This window comes from Lissotriton vulgaris, chromosome 3_1 (genome assembly GCF_964263255.1).
Source record: "Lissotriton vulgaris chromosome 3_1, aLisVul1.2, whole genome shotgun sequence".
NCBI lineage: Eukaryota > Metazoa > Chordata > Amphibia > Caudata > Salamandridae > Lissotriton > Lissotriton vulgaris.
The window spans coordinates 1,017,728,183-1,017,744,289 of NC_141689.1; the positions used below are offsets into that span (position 1 = coordinate 1,017,728,183).

At 43.2% G+C, this 16,107-nt stretch overlaps 1 protein-coding gene across 4 annotated transcripts in view; it reads right to left on the reverse strand.

The window, feature by feature from the left end:
- Nucleotides 1–16,107, reverse strand: part of NFIB (nuclear factor I B) — a 364,276-nt gene that overhangs the window by 46,250 nt on the left and 301,919 nt on the right. For 3 of the 4 annotated variants that reach the window (XM_086961396.1, XM_086961395.1, XM_086961397.1), the window contains one exon: nt 2,755–2,843. The exons of the other annotated variant lie outside the window; for it this stretch is intronic. In XM_086961396.1, coding sequence (XP_086817522.1) covers nt 2,755–2,843 — 89 coding nt within the window. The remainder of the gene's footprint in view (nt 1–2,754; nt 2,844–16,107) is intronic. 4 annotated transcript variants of the gene reach the window in all.

Genomic DNA, 16,107 nt, shown 5'->3' on the forward strand with positions numbered 1-16,107 from the left:
GGTTATTGAGATAAAGGACTAGGCAGGCTCCACCTAAGGTATTTCAGGATGTAAATGGGGAGAAAGCATCCTCATATTCAAAGGAAGTGTAAAGTATGGTGTTTCACCACCTGGGTTTTAGAAGAAAAAAAATAGATGTGAAAGTGCAACATTTACACAAGTCGAATTTCAATCTGTTAGACAATCTGCAGTCTCAATTTTTATGAATTTCAAAGCGCTAGAAATTCTGTAATCTCTTAGATGTATAGGAGAGCGTCTGGGATTGTTTGTCAATCCATTAAAAGTCATGTGCCCCAAATGTAGGAGGGCACATTACTTACTGTGGGGTCAGTTGTGCATTGAGTCCTCATAGTTTCTTAGTGTAAGAGAGCAAATAATATGCATATAAATGGAAACAAACTGTCTGGCGTTTGTTTTCTTATTGAAAGCAAGCTGTGACATGAGAGCCAACATGTAATATTAATATTTTAACACTACTTGCTTATAATAAGTTATTACATGTGAGTAGTACTGTCCTCCACAGCCGCACAGAACACCTGGACACACATTCTCTCAGAAGTTCAGAGACAAATGGTAAACAGTTTTTCAAATATTCTCTGTGTTACAGAAGATAAGAAATTCTGGGGCATATTTACAAGCACCCTGGCCACCAGAGCACCACATTTTTGATGCTCCGGTGGCGCAGTGTGCTGAGCCATATTTACACGGCCATGCAATGCCACCCTGCGTGGTTTTTCATGGCCTTGTAAATGTGACCCCCTTTCATGCATTTCTCTGCCTCAAAGAGGCATTCCCTTGGTGTTGCTGAGGGTGTTTCCACACAACACCCATGTAATCTGTCGCATTGCCAGATTTACAAGGTTTTGTAAACCTGGTAATGCATCAGATTCTAACGCCCAGGGGAGGCGTAAAATTGGTGCAACAAGGAGAAATACCTTTATTTCTCCTAATGTTATTCTCTTTCCATGTGTGCTGCATCATGCAGCCTATAAAAAAGGAGGGAAACCCCATCAATGATTGTTTTTGGGCAGGAAGGTCGTCCCTTCCTGAACAAAAACAATCATCCCTGCAAGCAGGCACCCTTGCACCATGGTGCAAGGATACCTGCATTGGTGCTAGGCAGCCTATTGTGGGGCAACACTGAGAAAAGCACAGGGATGTGTCGTACTGTTGTAAATATGATGCATCCCTGCACTTTCCTAAGGACACAGCTCGACGCAGCAAAATGGCTTGCAGCGCCGGACTGCATCATTATCTTGTAAATATGTCCTTCTGCTTCTTACAGAGCGCCAAGAGTAGCATTAGATGTCTGCGCACTCTCTTTCACAGATTCCAGACAAGGAGATCAGTGTAGAAGTTCTGCTCTCACTGATCTAAACCATGGAGCCACACAGTGAACTGATGTGGAAGGAGCCAGGCACGGCCCGTGCCGGGCATTATACTGGGGCGGTGACGTCAGGAAGGGGAGGGTCAGGGTGGGGGGTTGTAAAATGCGGGATATGGACCATTAGAGGTAAGTACCGATAAAAATAAATAAAACGAATTTTGTTGCCCACGCTGCATCACATTTGGCGATGCAGCGTTGGCAACGAAATTCGTTTTATTTACTTTTATCGGTACTTACCTCTAATGGTCCATATTTGGCATTTTACAACCCCCCACACTGACCCTCCCCTTCCTGACGTCACCGCCCCAGCATAACGCCCGGCACAGGCTGTACCTGGAAGGAGCAATTACTCTTAATATGAATGGTTAGCAGGAGTGTGTATCCTTAGTCCTCAGCTTGCCAAAGCCGAAGGCTGATTTTCACCAGCTAAAATTTTCACTCCTTCCGTACAGCAGTTAAGTGTGTTTTCGCCATAGGTCAACTAATGTATAGGTGTGCATGCATTACAGAAATGTATATCAGTGTACAGGTATTTGTTTTGGGTGGCTACAGAAATCAGTACCTGTTTTTTCAAAGGTTATGATAGACAAACTTACATTACAACCATTTAAGTTACACCACCTTGTGCACCAACTTTTGTTAAATTTTCAACAGGTTGATAATAAACATATCTTTTTTTTCTATTAATCAGTGATAAATGTAATCATTAACGTAACGACATAGTTACGTTTTTTTTAATCTTCCTTGTATGTAAATGTAGACTAATCACCTTTAACGAGTCATCCTTTCTCACCACGGTGTAATTGTTTATTTATAGCTCTCAACTGCACCAGCCATTCTCTCAAGATTAGTGGGTTAGTAAACTGTGGCTTACAATACATGGCTATTATGGTAACAATCTTTCAAAGCAAAACAACCAAAACATCATTGGACTTGCTACACAGCCCAAGGAAAAACATATTACAGAAGAAGTGATGTGTTTATTCAGCGACATAAACAATCTGCATTTTAACTACAGGGCCCAAAATATAGTATTTACTTTCTGAGGCATAGCTGAAGTGTCACATATACCGAAACCCTCAAATCTTAAAATTGGATTATCGGTGTATTTGACAGCAACAATTTAGCCTCCCCGGGCATTTAGTTAACAGCACCGAGGATGTTATTACTTTATGTTAACAATACACCGAACTTTGCAGCAGCATGTAAAGGTTTATGTAGTACATAATACACAGAGGTGTTCATGTGAAATACATCGATCTATATAAATATATTTATTTTCTAGCAGGGCCACCTAAAACAGATATTGAAACTCTAAGCACTGTATAAGTTTAGAGGTGCAGGGTTTGAAATAATCAAAATATTACCTTTGCCAAGTTATTCCCAATGTGTCCTCACTGGCACTGGGGTATAAATGCCTGCCGTTTTGATTCATGGTCCAGTCACATATCCTCAGCTGTCAAGTGAAACCTAGCAGTCAGATTTGGATTGAGCAGCACTACAGTTTTTTTTTTACTATTTATATGAACACATGCAATAGCGCACACCTTAATTTCCCAAAATGTCACTACTCAACTTAAGTCTCAAAAGCAGAATTTCTATAGAGGTTGTATAACAAATAAACAGCTACTTTTCAAGTAGTCATATAAGAGTATCTTGAGTGTTTTTAGCATACAACAATTAGACATTATTAGCATTACAAAGTAATCTAAAGAAAAGAAAATGTTAATGTTCAATGGTGACAGAATTTAGGCGGGAAATGAAAATGGCATTGATGACTTTTGTTTCCTATGCAAGCAACCGAGGATTTGCTCGGGGACGATGAAATAAATATTCATTATTTTAAAGCATGCAATTATGAAATTTAGAAGACATGCAATTTATAGAAGGGATACATTTGCAAACAATACACAGAGCCTAGTATGTATACTTCCGACGACTGATGTGACCGCCAGAATCATATGAAAACAGAGAGCGTTGCTAACTGGTCGCTCGCTAACGATTCTGATAATTTGAAATCCAGCACTACATGGAAGAAGGCAGACATGCAAGAGAGAGAAAGATCTTGAGCTCCCTCCTTCTCTGACGATGAGTGTAATCCTATACATTGGTGTTGCTCTTACAGCTGCCATACCGTGCTAACAAATTTATTGGAAAGGTTTGCCGGCCATATTACGAGGCGCTGAATTTAACAGTCTTTAGCAAAAACATGCTACAACTATGTGCTCTTAACCATGCAAGTTAGTGTTGCATGCACAAGCAATGTGGAGTATATAGGACATCGCGGAACATACTATTAGCTTAGTTATGAAGTAGACATGCTGTACTTTATTCAATGCAAGGTGTGAATGTGCCTACAGGAAAGCTCTAGCATTTGGCCTATCCTGCAGAAAACTCTGGTGTGGTGGTTGCATTAATAATGCTTATAGACTAATTTGAATGTTTAATTTAAATCCAAAAGAACGCCAAACTAAATCTAATGAGCGTTACAATGGAAATTGCTTCCCCCATTATGCCTTTATACACAAGAAGAAAAGCAAATATTTCCACAAATTTCTTGTCTATTGGAGACGGTGTAATCTGCAGCAGAGAGGGCGCAGTAACCGTAGATATTTAGGCCCGATCGAATAGATTCCACTTTTGCAATTTTGAGCTGATATTAGCGCAAATATACATATCGACCACCCGACTGGTGCTTAACGTCATCACCTGATTGGTGCAAATAGTCACTGTACACTCGCTATTCAATGCTCATATTGTTTTTTTCTCCTATCCGCAGTGCGATACTGTATCACAGCAATTTACTTCATTTAGCAATAGGGCGGGCCTACAATGTTTGGACTGAGGATAGAAAATGGCAGCAGAGTTGAGGATTCTGACCTCAGCCTACAACTGTGGGGTGCTTTGCAACACAAAAGTATTCCATGCAATGAATACAGGCTACAATTTTGTAAAAAAAATAATCAAGAAAGGTTCATTAATATATAAATCCTAGATGATTTCACCCAGGAATTTTTTGTGGTTATTTATCAGTGGTAATGCAGGAATATGCACATTGCCACTAAGACCTGAAGGTTTGTTTTTAGTTGCTATTACAATGATCAACAGGTTGTTTGATATACACTTGAGCATTAGGCTCATGTTTAAATGGGGACTTTTTCACCCATATTTGGACTTGAAATTTCTAGGTAGTTTGCAATCTTTCTTACTAACATCATGGATATATATATATATTTGAACATATGATCTCCTGGAAACACAAATTGAAGATATGCCATTTGTTATGTGTATTTGTAAACTGCACTATCACCCACGAGGGGATCCTGGTGCTGCGCAGATGTGTGTGACTAGCCCTTCCTATGTAAGTGTTTAATTAAACTTCAACTGCTCTGATGATCAAAAAGGACAACAGTAGGTTGGTTAATTTCACATTTAACTATCCAGATTTTTGTCCAATAAACCAATCTCTGACACTACAAGGAAAGATGAGTGATCCCTCGCCCAGAACATCAACCATGCAAATCTCTTCTAAACCATTCAGTAGAACTTTCTCAGGCTCATCTTTCCACACACAGGACTTTACTAAGCACTGCATTGGTTCTGCTAGTAAATGAGGTAACTAAGCCTAATAAGGAGACTCTTCGGATATGAGAACGGAATAGCGTTATTGAGGCGGCTACAGTAAGGCAGCGAGTGATCTATCAGACCTCACATGGATGAAACAGGATGATTTACATTACGGGCCAATACATGCATAGCATAACTGTGCTTGATATGCCTAAGCCAGTAGAGTAGTCTATGCTTGGGACTCTTACTTGTCTTAATGAAGTGTATAAGCAGCCATTTCTGTTTTATGTGTTTGCAGACGCCCATAGTCCGTATCCCCAGCACTGAAACAGGTGTCCACTATTTCTGATTTGCTTTCTAGGGATAGAGGGGGCTCTACGATGCGGATGCTGGGTATCTCCTGGTGGTTCCCCTTGTTACTCTGCCAAGCCCAGCTTCACTCCTTAGATATAGTCAACTGATTAAGAACAAGCCGACACCTATTTCCCTGGTTCTAGTGCGCCCCTATATAAAGAAGGGGTGAGATCCCTTCTCCATTTGGGTACATATAAACCACAATGCAGTTCTGCCATTTAAGAAACTTAAAATATATTTTACAATCCAAAACATCCATGGGTTGGAGTGGAAAAGATGACTGACTGAGCACTTTTAATCACAAGTGGGGCTAAGCAGAGTTTCAGTGTCATCTGCATGGTGTTCAGCTATCCTTATCAATGCAGCAAAAGAAATCCTGATGAGCAGATCTCATCTACAAGCACATTTCCGACATTAAGGAGATGTAGGAGGCGGAGATCAAGCATACCGTGAAACCATCAGACCACTGCAATGATGCATTCTTTGGATTGGCCCGAGTAACAGGTTCTCTTCTTAAGAAAGAATGCAGCGAAGGGATCCAAAAATGTGCGGCATTGTACATCATGACTTTGGTGAAGAGCAACAAAACTGGCAAGGTGTCTCATCCCCATAAAACAAATATTAGGCACTTCGCGTGAACAGGAAGATAGATAAAAAAAAGTATGGATAATTGAATTCCGGGAAACATATCCATATCTGTTGTTCTAGAAACCTATTGCCTCGCTCACACGGACAATATGAGCGTATTTAAAACATATGTTCATTCCACTGTTTCACAAATAGATGAGGGTTTCTTGTCTTGGGTCAGCTGAAATGTTCCCAAAAGCTGTAGAATTATCTTTGTAATGCATGGACTCTTCCTGCAGCACATGGGCAGGAGACATGGGGCCTCTTAGTCCATAGTCAGCAATTCGAGTAAGGATGTGGTCCTTTTGTTTGAAATGCTTGGGGTATATTCTGTAGTTTCTGGTTGTTGCACTGATTTCACACCTATCTACGACAACGAGTCCAGAAGATGCCAATGTTTAAAAATCCTAACCTAAAACGCGAGTTGTTCCCCTAGTTGTCGGTGGAAACCAGATGCTTCACTGAGTTCTCCCAGGGTCATGTGTGCACCCACAACCATAAAATAAATAAGTCCATCATTATTTGTTTACAAGATATTCATGGAGAGGCTATTTTGAGTGTTAAAACCAGTAATGCCCCATTGAACCAGATTGAGTACTGTGTGATCCTCTTGAAGTATATCCATTGTCTCCAACTATCAATCTAGCCTACAAAGTCCCCGTGAACTGGACTCTTGCACTTGGGGACCAGGTAATTTTGCCACATATGAACCATCACCGTTGTTGTTTGTGTGTTTGAGAATCTCACTTCCCTTTTTCAGTGGTTTGTTTTTGGGCTTGAGGGACGTTTGGCCTGTTTTCAAACACCCATTGCTGAAAAACTAGGAATAAGGACAAATAACGTAACATTCATAGCACACTTGATGCATGTATTACATATGGCCTGGCACGCACATTGAAGAGAAACACTGTCCCATGGTTTACAGATGTTGCCAAGGATTCACAGTCTCTGCACAAAGGATAACACTTGTTTAGAGTCTTCAGTTTTATTTTCCTTCTGGCATTTTATCGCAAGCCTTATCCAAACATTTGTAATGCAGGGACGTTCTTACATTTTGTTTTGTGATTAATCTCACTGTTCCACTATGCCAACTTGTAAAAAGGCCTATTCATTTTGAAAGGAAAAGTTAACAACTGAACAATAAGTTTATTGTGTGATTACTGTGTCAAACTGCATTTGCATTCCCATCCCACCAGCTCCTTGTGATGTGCATAGACTGCTCATCCTACCAGTTTGCTTATCTAGGCACATTAGGAGCTGGAACAACTAGGACATCAGCGGTAAATTACGGTACCCACCACAGGTACAACGCTGTAACCACTGGATACACCAATGACCAGAGTAAAAAGCCTCATAGCATGTAAAAACCCTGTATTAGCTTGTGGTACCCAATAATCATGTCTATGGACTCAAAATCAATGGGGTCTGGTCTAGTATTAGTAGTACCTTGCATATCTTTTGCACTTTTGGATAGTAGAGAAAACCAAGTAAAACCCGTTATGTGTGCACAGTCCCAGCTTTAGAGTCATCCTGCTAGGCAAGGATATACGACTGACCAGTCTGCGGTAGTAGAAGGGCCTTAGCGTGTGTGATTTATGTGGCATCTCCTAAGGATCAATACAGGAGGTGGTCCTTATCCATTGCAAGCCACTCTGGTGTCCCACAGCAGCAACTACAAATGCCCAATCAATGTCACAAAAGTTACACTGCTAAACACTATGCAGTGGGCAGAGCAGTGACTGTGAATCCATGGCAATATAAGTAAGTAAAACTTGGTACAATGTTTCTCATTGACGTGTTACCAGGACATATGTGATACATGCATCAAGTGTGCTAGGATTGCTACAGTGTTTGTTCTTATTTCTGGTTTTTTAGCAAGGGGTGTTCAGTGCTGGAATACTTCAGACCAACATCATCATTGCTATTAGTTCATCTACATTATCACCCAATGGGGCCAACAGTATGCGAGTATCTCATCCCAAAAGAAGCAATCTTGCAGAGCTGCTACACCACGCCCCCTCTGCATGAGATAAGATGCAAGCACTCTGCTTCATTGGGCCTTATCAGCATGGTGTATGTTCCAAGTCTAAACACAATATCGAAGAGGTCCCATCTGAAGTTGCTGACGATGACAGGCACACAATTTAAAGTTCCAAGTGGGTTGGCAGCATTAGCGCAAGCATGTCCAAGACCATTTTGTTCTCTGTAGAGTCCCTAAGTAAGCACCTATTTTCAGGATTCGGCCACTTGCTCATTGTGCTTAGCGGCTTGGGGTAAATATACCTCGCTGTCAAGTCTCCCTGAGGAAGATGTGTCATACAAGCCTTGAATAGTGCTGAGGTAAGACAACTTACAATCAGTTCAAGCACTTTCCACCTATCATCATTCTCTTTCTTTCAATGTATCTGCAACACTGGTTTAAACTCAGTTGACGCATTGTTTCTTACAATCCACTTACGTTTCCCAATCCAACCAAGTTATGTCCTTGTACACGCGGTATAAATAGGGCCACTAGAATCACACGATTGTGCAGCTGCAGTGATTTTCGCATAATTATAGATTTGCTGCATTTGCCACATAATCCATCATCTGTCGCATAATCTGCAGATTTTAACAAAAAAAATTGTTTCTAGCTCAAACGGTTCAAAAGTTACTAAAAATACGACAAAATGTATTACCGAGCAGTAGACGGCCATTTCCAAAGCTGGACTTGTAACTTTTATGTTGCTAATTGATATATTTGGGTGTTAAACTGGTACTAATGAGGTGCACCGGAAAGTATCACCAAGTTTAAAAATGATGAGATAATGAAGTGATACGAATATAAAATGAACCGCATTGTGCTACATAATTTGCCTTTTCTTGCTGCATAATTTGGCCCTCTTCTGCCACATAATTCCAGTGGCCCGAAATATAAGTACCACAGAGCGATGCTTCTGATTCAAAATCCGAATGGATGCTTAATGTCGCATCCCACCATCATTATCTGGCCGGTGTAATATCTTATGGCCTAAAGTTGATCACGGTTACACAGTGCACTTTAAAATTTAGTAACTCAGGCCCGTGTTGAAGATTTCCCAAGAAAATAATGCAAACATTCTTCTAGAGTCAACCGTGTCTACTCACCAAACTAAAACTGAAATGCTTCTATTTTCAATTTTGAGACACAGACTATTTAACTTTGATTTCGAATTTGTGTACTCTACATTAAGTTTTTCAATGCCGCTAGTCTGAGTATGCACAAAACTGATGGGATAGGCGCATGTGCAGCCCAAACAGAAAGAACTGCTCTATCTGATGATACACCTAAGAACACAAGCTGAGCTAAACGTGTTAGGGAAAGTGAATCAATCACAGAGGCCAAAAAGGAGAGTGAATCAATGACCAAGGCCAGAAAGCGAAGTGGTTACTGTGCTGCAGCTTTTAGAACTAAAGCCTTTCTTGCTGTCATTGTTTTTCTTAAAACTTCCTCTAAATGTGTTTCCTTCCTAGTTCGCTTGTGTGAGAGGTGACCTCTAATCCTTATGCATACCCGCAGGCAGCCACGTGATCACCGATTACGTCAAACACGTCAATTATGATAAGGCACACAATGAGAACAGCCCGAGTGTTGAGAGCTGACTTCCTGATGTAACCAAGAGCTGTTCTTTTTAAGAGCCCTCTCCCAGCCTTCTTCCCTGTGCTTGCCTGGGGCCAGAGCACCTCCGAGACCTTCTTTACTAGAGAGGCTTCTCCTGTTTTCATTTTGTTTACATTTCTCCTGACAAATGGCTGGAGGGATTTCCAAGCAAATGTGACTAATACAATAGCTAAGGTGCTTTTTTTTTCCTTTTCAAAGGAAAGAAAATGTTTAAAGTACAAATTATTCATTTTGGGATTGTGGGCTGTGGTTTTGGTCTTTAGAACATTGATACACAGTACCTCTGAAGAGGCCTGCAGTTGGGAGAGAAGGTAAAAGCTGATGCTGTTGCTCTGAAAGACCAGAAAACTGGTCCCGAGCCAATTGGTGCTGATCTGGTGCATATATTTGGAGTTTTAGAATGGTGCAATGTACAAGTATCAAAATGTTTTCAGAGTTTTAACTTTGCTGCCCAGCCCATATCACTTTCCATAAAACTGAAAGATTTGAGAGTAAGTGCTCGTTTTATCGGTTGATGGTCTGACTCTTTACTCGGTCAATCGAGGTGGTGGAGAACATCATGTTCACCACCTCGATGGACAGGGGATCGCCATATTTACTCATCACCGCCAGCCCATTGGTGAACTCTGTACCTTAACATCACAGCGGGACTTCTAAAAGAACCAAAAGTTTGGTGGATAGCGGCTGTTGGTTTTGACGGCCGTCAAGCCGAACAGCGCGTTGACAATACAAGCACTCACCCCCAGTCAACTGATCTGAAGAGGGTGAGGCTTTGTGCCTAGAAGAACCTATGAGGTACTTTTGAACCCCACCCCACCCCAAGCCCCCTCCTCCCAAACTAAAAAAAAGCTTGCTGAGGCTGGTGCCAATTATTATTTTCACACCCCTTAATGGACGTCGGCAGTGGTTTTCAGCTTTATTTCCCTGCTACCGTGTGATATTGACTCCTCACCGGAAGACCTTGTGATGGGAGCCGATATCGTGTGTCAGCGTTCCCTCCTGGATGGACGACAAGATCTGAGAAAGCCTCATCCAGGCATTTCAGAGGTACTATATTGGAATTTCCTTCAAAAGGATTGTGTAATTTATTTGTATTTAGTCCCTTGTTCCCCTCGTGCACTGATGTGCAGGATGTTAATTCTTATGTCTAGAGTATCCTCCCCCCTTGACAGGAGTGCACACCGTGTGTGGCTTTCACTTCCTGCTTTCGCTTTTGGCCCCTTCTGTTTATGGGAGGGGCTCAGACCTAACACAGCCCAACATTTCTCTCCAATGCCACTTCCTGTTTATAAACCCCATGAAAGGAAGAGGTTTACTAGGTTGCAGCAATGTGGAAGCTGAACCGGGTCTGCAGGACATAAAATCACTGCAACGAAGTACATTTATTTCTAGCCCCCCTCCCCGCGCCCCCCTCCCCCCCCCCCCCCCCCCACACATACATGACATTTTATTGGTGCCTAATGAACAGTGAGAAAGGGTTTGCGGTATTTCCAGATAGTACTTATCCCTCACATAAAAATATGTCTTTACTTGGACAAGTAAGCTGCAAATATAAGCCCATTTTGTACTAGAGAATGAGTGTGAGTAGCTAAATGTTCTCTAGAATTATCAAGTGCTTGACACTTTCACAAGATCACCCCCCCCCCACAAAGAAATGCCTCCACAGTTGTCATGTCAATCTTTTAACAACTGATCTATCATTTTGTAAGCGATCATAAAGAAACATATTTCTTGACACTTTGATCAACAACTGAAACCGCATTAACAATAATAATCAGTGCACTCATATAGAGCCCTTCACGATTTGACTAGCCTCAAGGCGCAGGTAAGCAGTAGAAATGTTTTACCTACTCAGTGGCGTTCATGTTATCACCCTCAGAAAGATGAAAAGCTAAAATGACCCAAGGGGATGCAAACCTGTGACTTTCAAGTTAAACACAGTGCTCTAAAATGGAGGCATTATTCCACTGGGCTATCTTACAGTATTTCTCCCACCACTGTCTCCTGAACTTGTAATTCAAGACGCTGCATATCAATCCAGTATATATATATATATATATATATATATATATATATATATATATATATATATATATATATATATATATATATATATATATATATATATATATATATATATATATATATACTGGATTGATTGAGTATATATATATATATATATATATATATATATATATATATATATATATATATATATATATATATATATATATATTACCTACTGGCGTTCGCCAGTAGGTATATATAGTTAGGATAAATTCCCTATGGGACTTTTGAAAATTCTATGTCTAATAACTTTGGCGTTTGTGGATGGAATCGGCTGAAATTTTCAGGAAAATGGCACATTTTGTTTCTGAGCAGCTCCTGAAAATTTGGTGGGGTTTCGTCAAGGGGGGGCTGAGAAAAAAGGGGGGTCCCAAAACGCGTTTTTTGCATTGAGTTTTCCATAGGGCGGTTGGACTCACTTTTAGCTCGAACGGCTGAATGGATTTGCACGAAACTTGGCAAAATTGTAGGGACTGTTAGCCCGATGTGCCTTTGCTAGGTCTCAATATATGTGCTCCAGTAGTTTTTGAGAAATTAACGTTTAAATCAAGATATATATCTGTAACAGCGCTCTGGGCAGCGATCCGGTCCGCTTACTTTTCGCTTATCGGAACTTTGCGCGCAGAAAGCTGATTGGCTCTCCGGTGTCTGTCAACATTCTAAACAGTCCGGAGCGGCCGCCATCTTGTCTCTCGGTAGGATCGAGAGAGAAGAAGAGGTGAAAAACGAAGGGTGAATTTAATGAAAGGGGGCAAGGTATCCCCCTCTTGACCCCCTAGGAATGTTGTTGGGGTTATTAAAGGGACCCGTGGGGAAAAGAAAAAAAAAATGATTTTTCACGGTAGAAGCGCTTCACGGGCCGCGAACTGGTAGCGAAACGGGAATTCGCCATTTTGTGCTTCGTAAATTAAATTACTAGTTATAAGTGGGTACGGGAGACGTATCCTAATCCCCTATGTTTCCTGAGGGTGGGTGAGGAGGCTGATATATGTTGATACATCTCTTCCAGCGGCTGTGCGTGAGCTTTTTTTTTTTTTTTGCTGCGTGACAGTCCGGAGCGGCCGCCATCTTGTCTCTCGGTAGGATCGAGAGAGAAGAAAAGGTGAAAAACTAAGGGGGAATTTAATGAAAGGGGGCAAGGTATCCCCCTCTTGACCCCCTAGGAATGTTGTTGGGGTTATTAAAGGGTCCCGTGGGGAAAATAAAAAAAAAATGATTTTTCACGGTAGAAGCGCTTCACGGGCCGCGAACTGGGCCGCAAACTGGTAGCGAAACGGGAATTCGCCATTTTGTGCTTCGTTAATTAAAGTACTAGGTATAAGGGGGTGCGGGAGACATATCCTAATCCCCTATGTTTCCTGAGGGTGGCTGAGGAGGCTGATATATGTTGATATATCTCTTCCAGCGGCTGCGCCATCTTGCCTTTTTTCGAATGCCACAATTTTGTCGTGCACGGCAGCCATTTTAGATGCCAGGCTGGTCCCAGGCTATCACCTACCCCTGCGGATGTAGTTTATGGCCCCAGCTGTAGAGAATTCAGACATGCCAATCCTCCTGATTCAGGCGTGTGAGTACTGATTTCAGTGCTAGTCTCCCGCCTCCCGATTTCTGCAAGCAAAAACCCGGGGGCATATTACTAACAACTAGCGATAATTTTTGTCTATAACTTGTTTAGAGACAAAAATTATCGCCGCACATCGGCGATTTTTATCGCAGATAAACCTTGCTATTATCGCAGAAAAGTCAGCGATATTCATGTATTATCGACCTAATGCTCTTAGCCATGTTATCCACCTCCCATTGGATAACATGGCTAAAACCTGCTCAGGGCAGGTGTTAGCTTTTGGAGATATTCGCGCTTAGTGCGAATATCTCCAAAAGTTGGTAATAGAAGGTAGCGATGTTAGGGACTGTTTCCAGTCGCTAACATCTTGGCACGCCACTTTGCATGTCATTAGTGATAAGTATCACTGACATGCAAAGCCGGGCCCAAGATGGTCGCTATCTCCTTTTAGGTGTCACTAACTGGTGTTAGCGACAGCTTGATAATAGGGAAATAATTTTATCTCCGCTTTCATGGTTTTTAAAGCCAAAAAAGCGGAGATAAACCCCCTTGCTAATATGCCCCACGATTCCTTGGGGGTTTCAGCTGATAGGGCTTGGTATTGTGTTACATGGTAATTTTTCCATGAAACGTCAGAGGGTCGATGTAGGGGTTCTAGAAGAGGTGATAAACCATTTAAGCCTCATGAACAAGCGCATGGTCTTTTAAAGATTTCTGAAGTACTCGGGGCGGCGGTGTGTGTGTGCCCTCTTTCAGGAGCGGGCGGGGGGGCACTGCCAGCAACTTGCCAGGTCAGGTAGTGTTCAACACGTGCATCACCCTTTCTCTGCCTGCTATTGCGCTCCATGCTTCGGAAAGGTAAGAAAAAGAACGTGCATTTGAGTTTGAAATGTCCGATCCTGCAGCAGCACACTTCCAAAGCCCACACATGACAATAACCCGATTCAAGGCCCCATTCACCCGTTTTTCAAAAAATAGATAACACTCCAACAAAGTAAGGTTATAAAACTTTATTAACTTTTAACGATAATGAACAGAACAAAAACTAAAAACATTTAAACATTTATTAACACAAAAAGCAACAATGGTTAGAAGCTGTCTTTTGTGCGAATAGTCCCAAGGCAGCACAACGTGCAGAGTTCTGGACGGCACCCAGGTGATGTCGCCTGGGTGCCGCACTGGTTTAGGGATCCTACAATGCTGCTCCGAAAATTGGCGTGGGGCGTCCCGGGTGGGGCGGGGGGAGGCCTCGTCAGTAGCGGTCTGTTGTGCGAATAGTCCCAAGGCAGCACAACGTGCAGAGTTCTGGACGGCACCCAGGTGATGTCGCCTGGGTGCCGCACTGGTTTAGGGATCCTACAATGCAGCACAGAAAAACAGCGTGGGGCGTCCCGGGTGGTGCGGGGGGAGGCCTCGTCAGTAGCGGTCTGTGTCCAGTGTCACATGGCTGACACAACATGTACGACAGGCACCCAGGTGATGTCCAGTAAACTGCCGCACTGGTTTTGGTATCCTACAATGCTGCTCCAAAAATTGGCGTGCGGCGGCCCGGGGGGGGGGGGGGGGAGGCGGCGTGAACGGGCCTCCCCAGGTGGCGGCCATTCAGCTGTTTACCGCCCGCTCTTGCGACTACAGCGTCTCGCTCACCATGTAGTTGAGTTGTTCCCACTCTTGCGGTGCAGCGATAGGCGGCTGCCACATGACTCTTAAAATGGCGGACGGCTCTTCGGTTTTGGGCCTGGTCCACTGAAATGGCCCTGGGACACCTTGGAAGTCGGATGCTTGCCTGCTAGGGCTTGGGCTCCATTCTCGAAAAGCGTCCCCTCAGCCGTGAAGATTGTATAAAAGTCTTGGGGGCTCCCAACTCCCGCAGGCTTTCGGTGGGGAGCGGCTGCCATGATTGCTCGCGGAATGACCACGACGGAGCCACGAGATGGTGGTGCTCTCATGCTGACGCCAGCTTCAGTCTGAATGATCCAGAAACAAGGTGGGGCTTTCATCGTTTGGGAAAAAAAAATGTTCTAAACCAATGAAAAGTGTTATTTTTAGGTCATATGACCAAGCCTTCCATCTTTAGGAAACCAAAAGTAAAATGAACCAATGAAAAGTTTTATAAACAAGTCACATGACCTGTTATGCGACATAGGGCTACAAAAAGCGTAGAAAATCCGTTGGCACGTGAGGCGGCGTCAGTAGCGGACCGATGTGCGAATAGGCCGAAGGCAGCACAACGCGCCGAGATCCGGATGGCACCGAGGTGGTGTCCAGCAAATTGCCGCACTGGTGTGGCCATCCTACAATGCTGCGCCGAAAGACGGCGTGTCCAGCTGAATTGCGGTCACTGTTGCGGTACAGTGACTCGAACGCGCCGAGATCCGGATGGCGCCGAGGTGGTGTCCAGCAAATTGCCGTACTGGTGTGGCCATCCTACAATGCTGCGCCGAAAGACGGCGTGTTCAGCTGAGTTCCGGTCACTCTTCCGGCACAGTGACTCGAACGCGCTGAGATCCGGATGGCACCGAGGTGGTGTCCAGCAAGTGGCTGCACTGGTGTGGCCATCCTACAATGCTGCGCCGGAAGTCGGCGTGGGGTGCCCCGTTGGCTTATGAGGTGATGTCAGTAGTGGACTGATGTGTGAATAGGTCGGAACCAGCACAAGGCGCCAAGATCCGAATGGCAAGTCCTGGATGTTGAGTGCCTCAGTTGAGATTTCTGAGCAGTGCTTGTAGAACTGTCTGAAGCTTATTTGCACCTGCTGCAGCTTCACTAGGTCCGGCGGAACTTGTTGCCTTTTCCTTTCTGCTTCTTTTCCTACAATGCGTTTCTTCTGAAGACACGACCAGGTCCCTGAATGTGTGCAGGGGGACGCTATTGAATGAATGAACGCGCCGAGATCTGGAT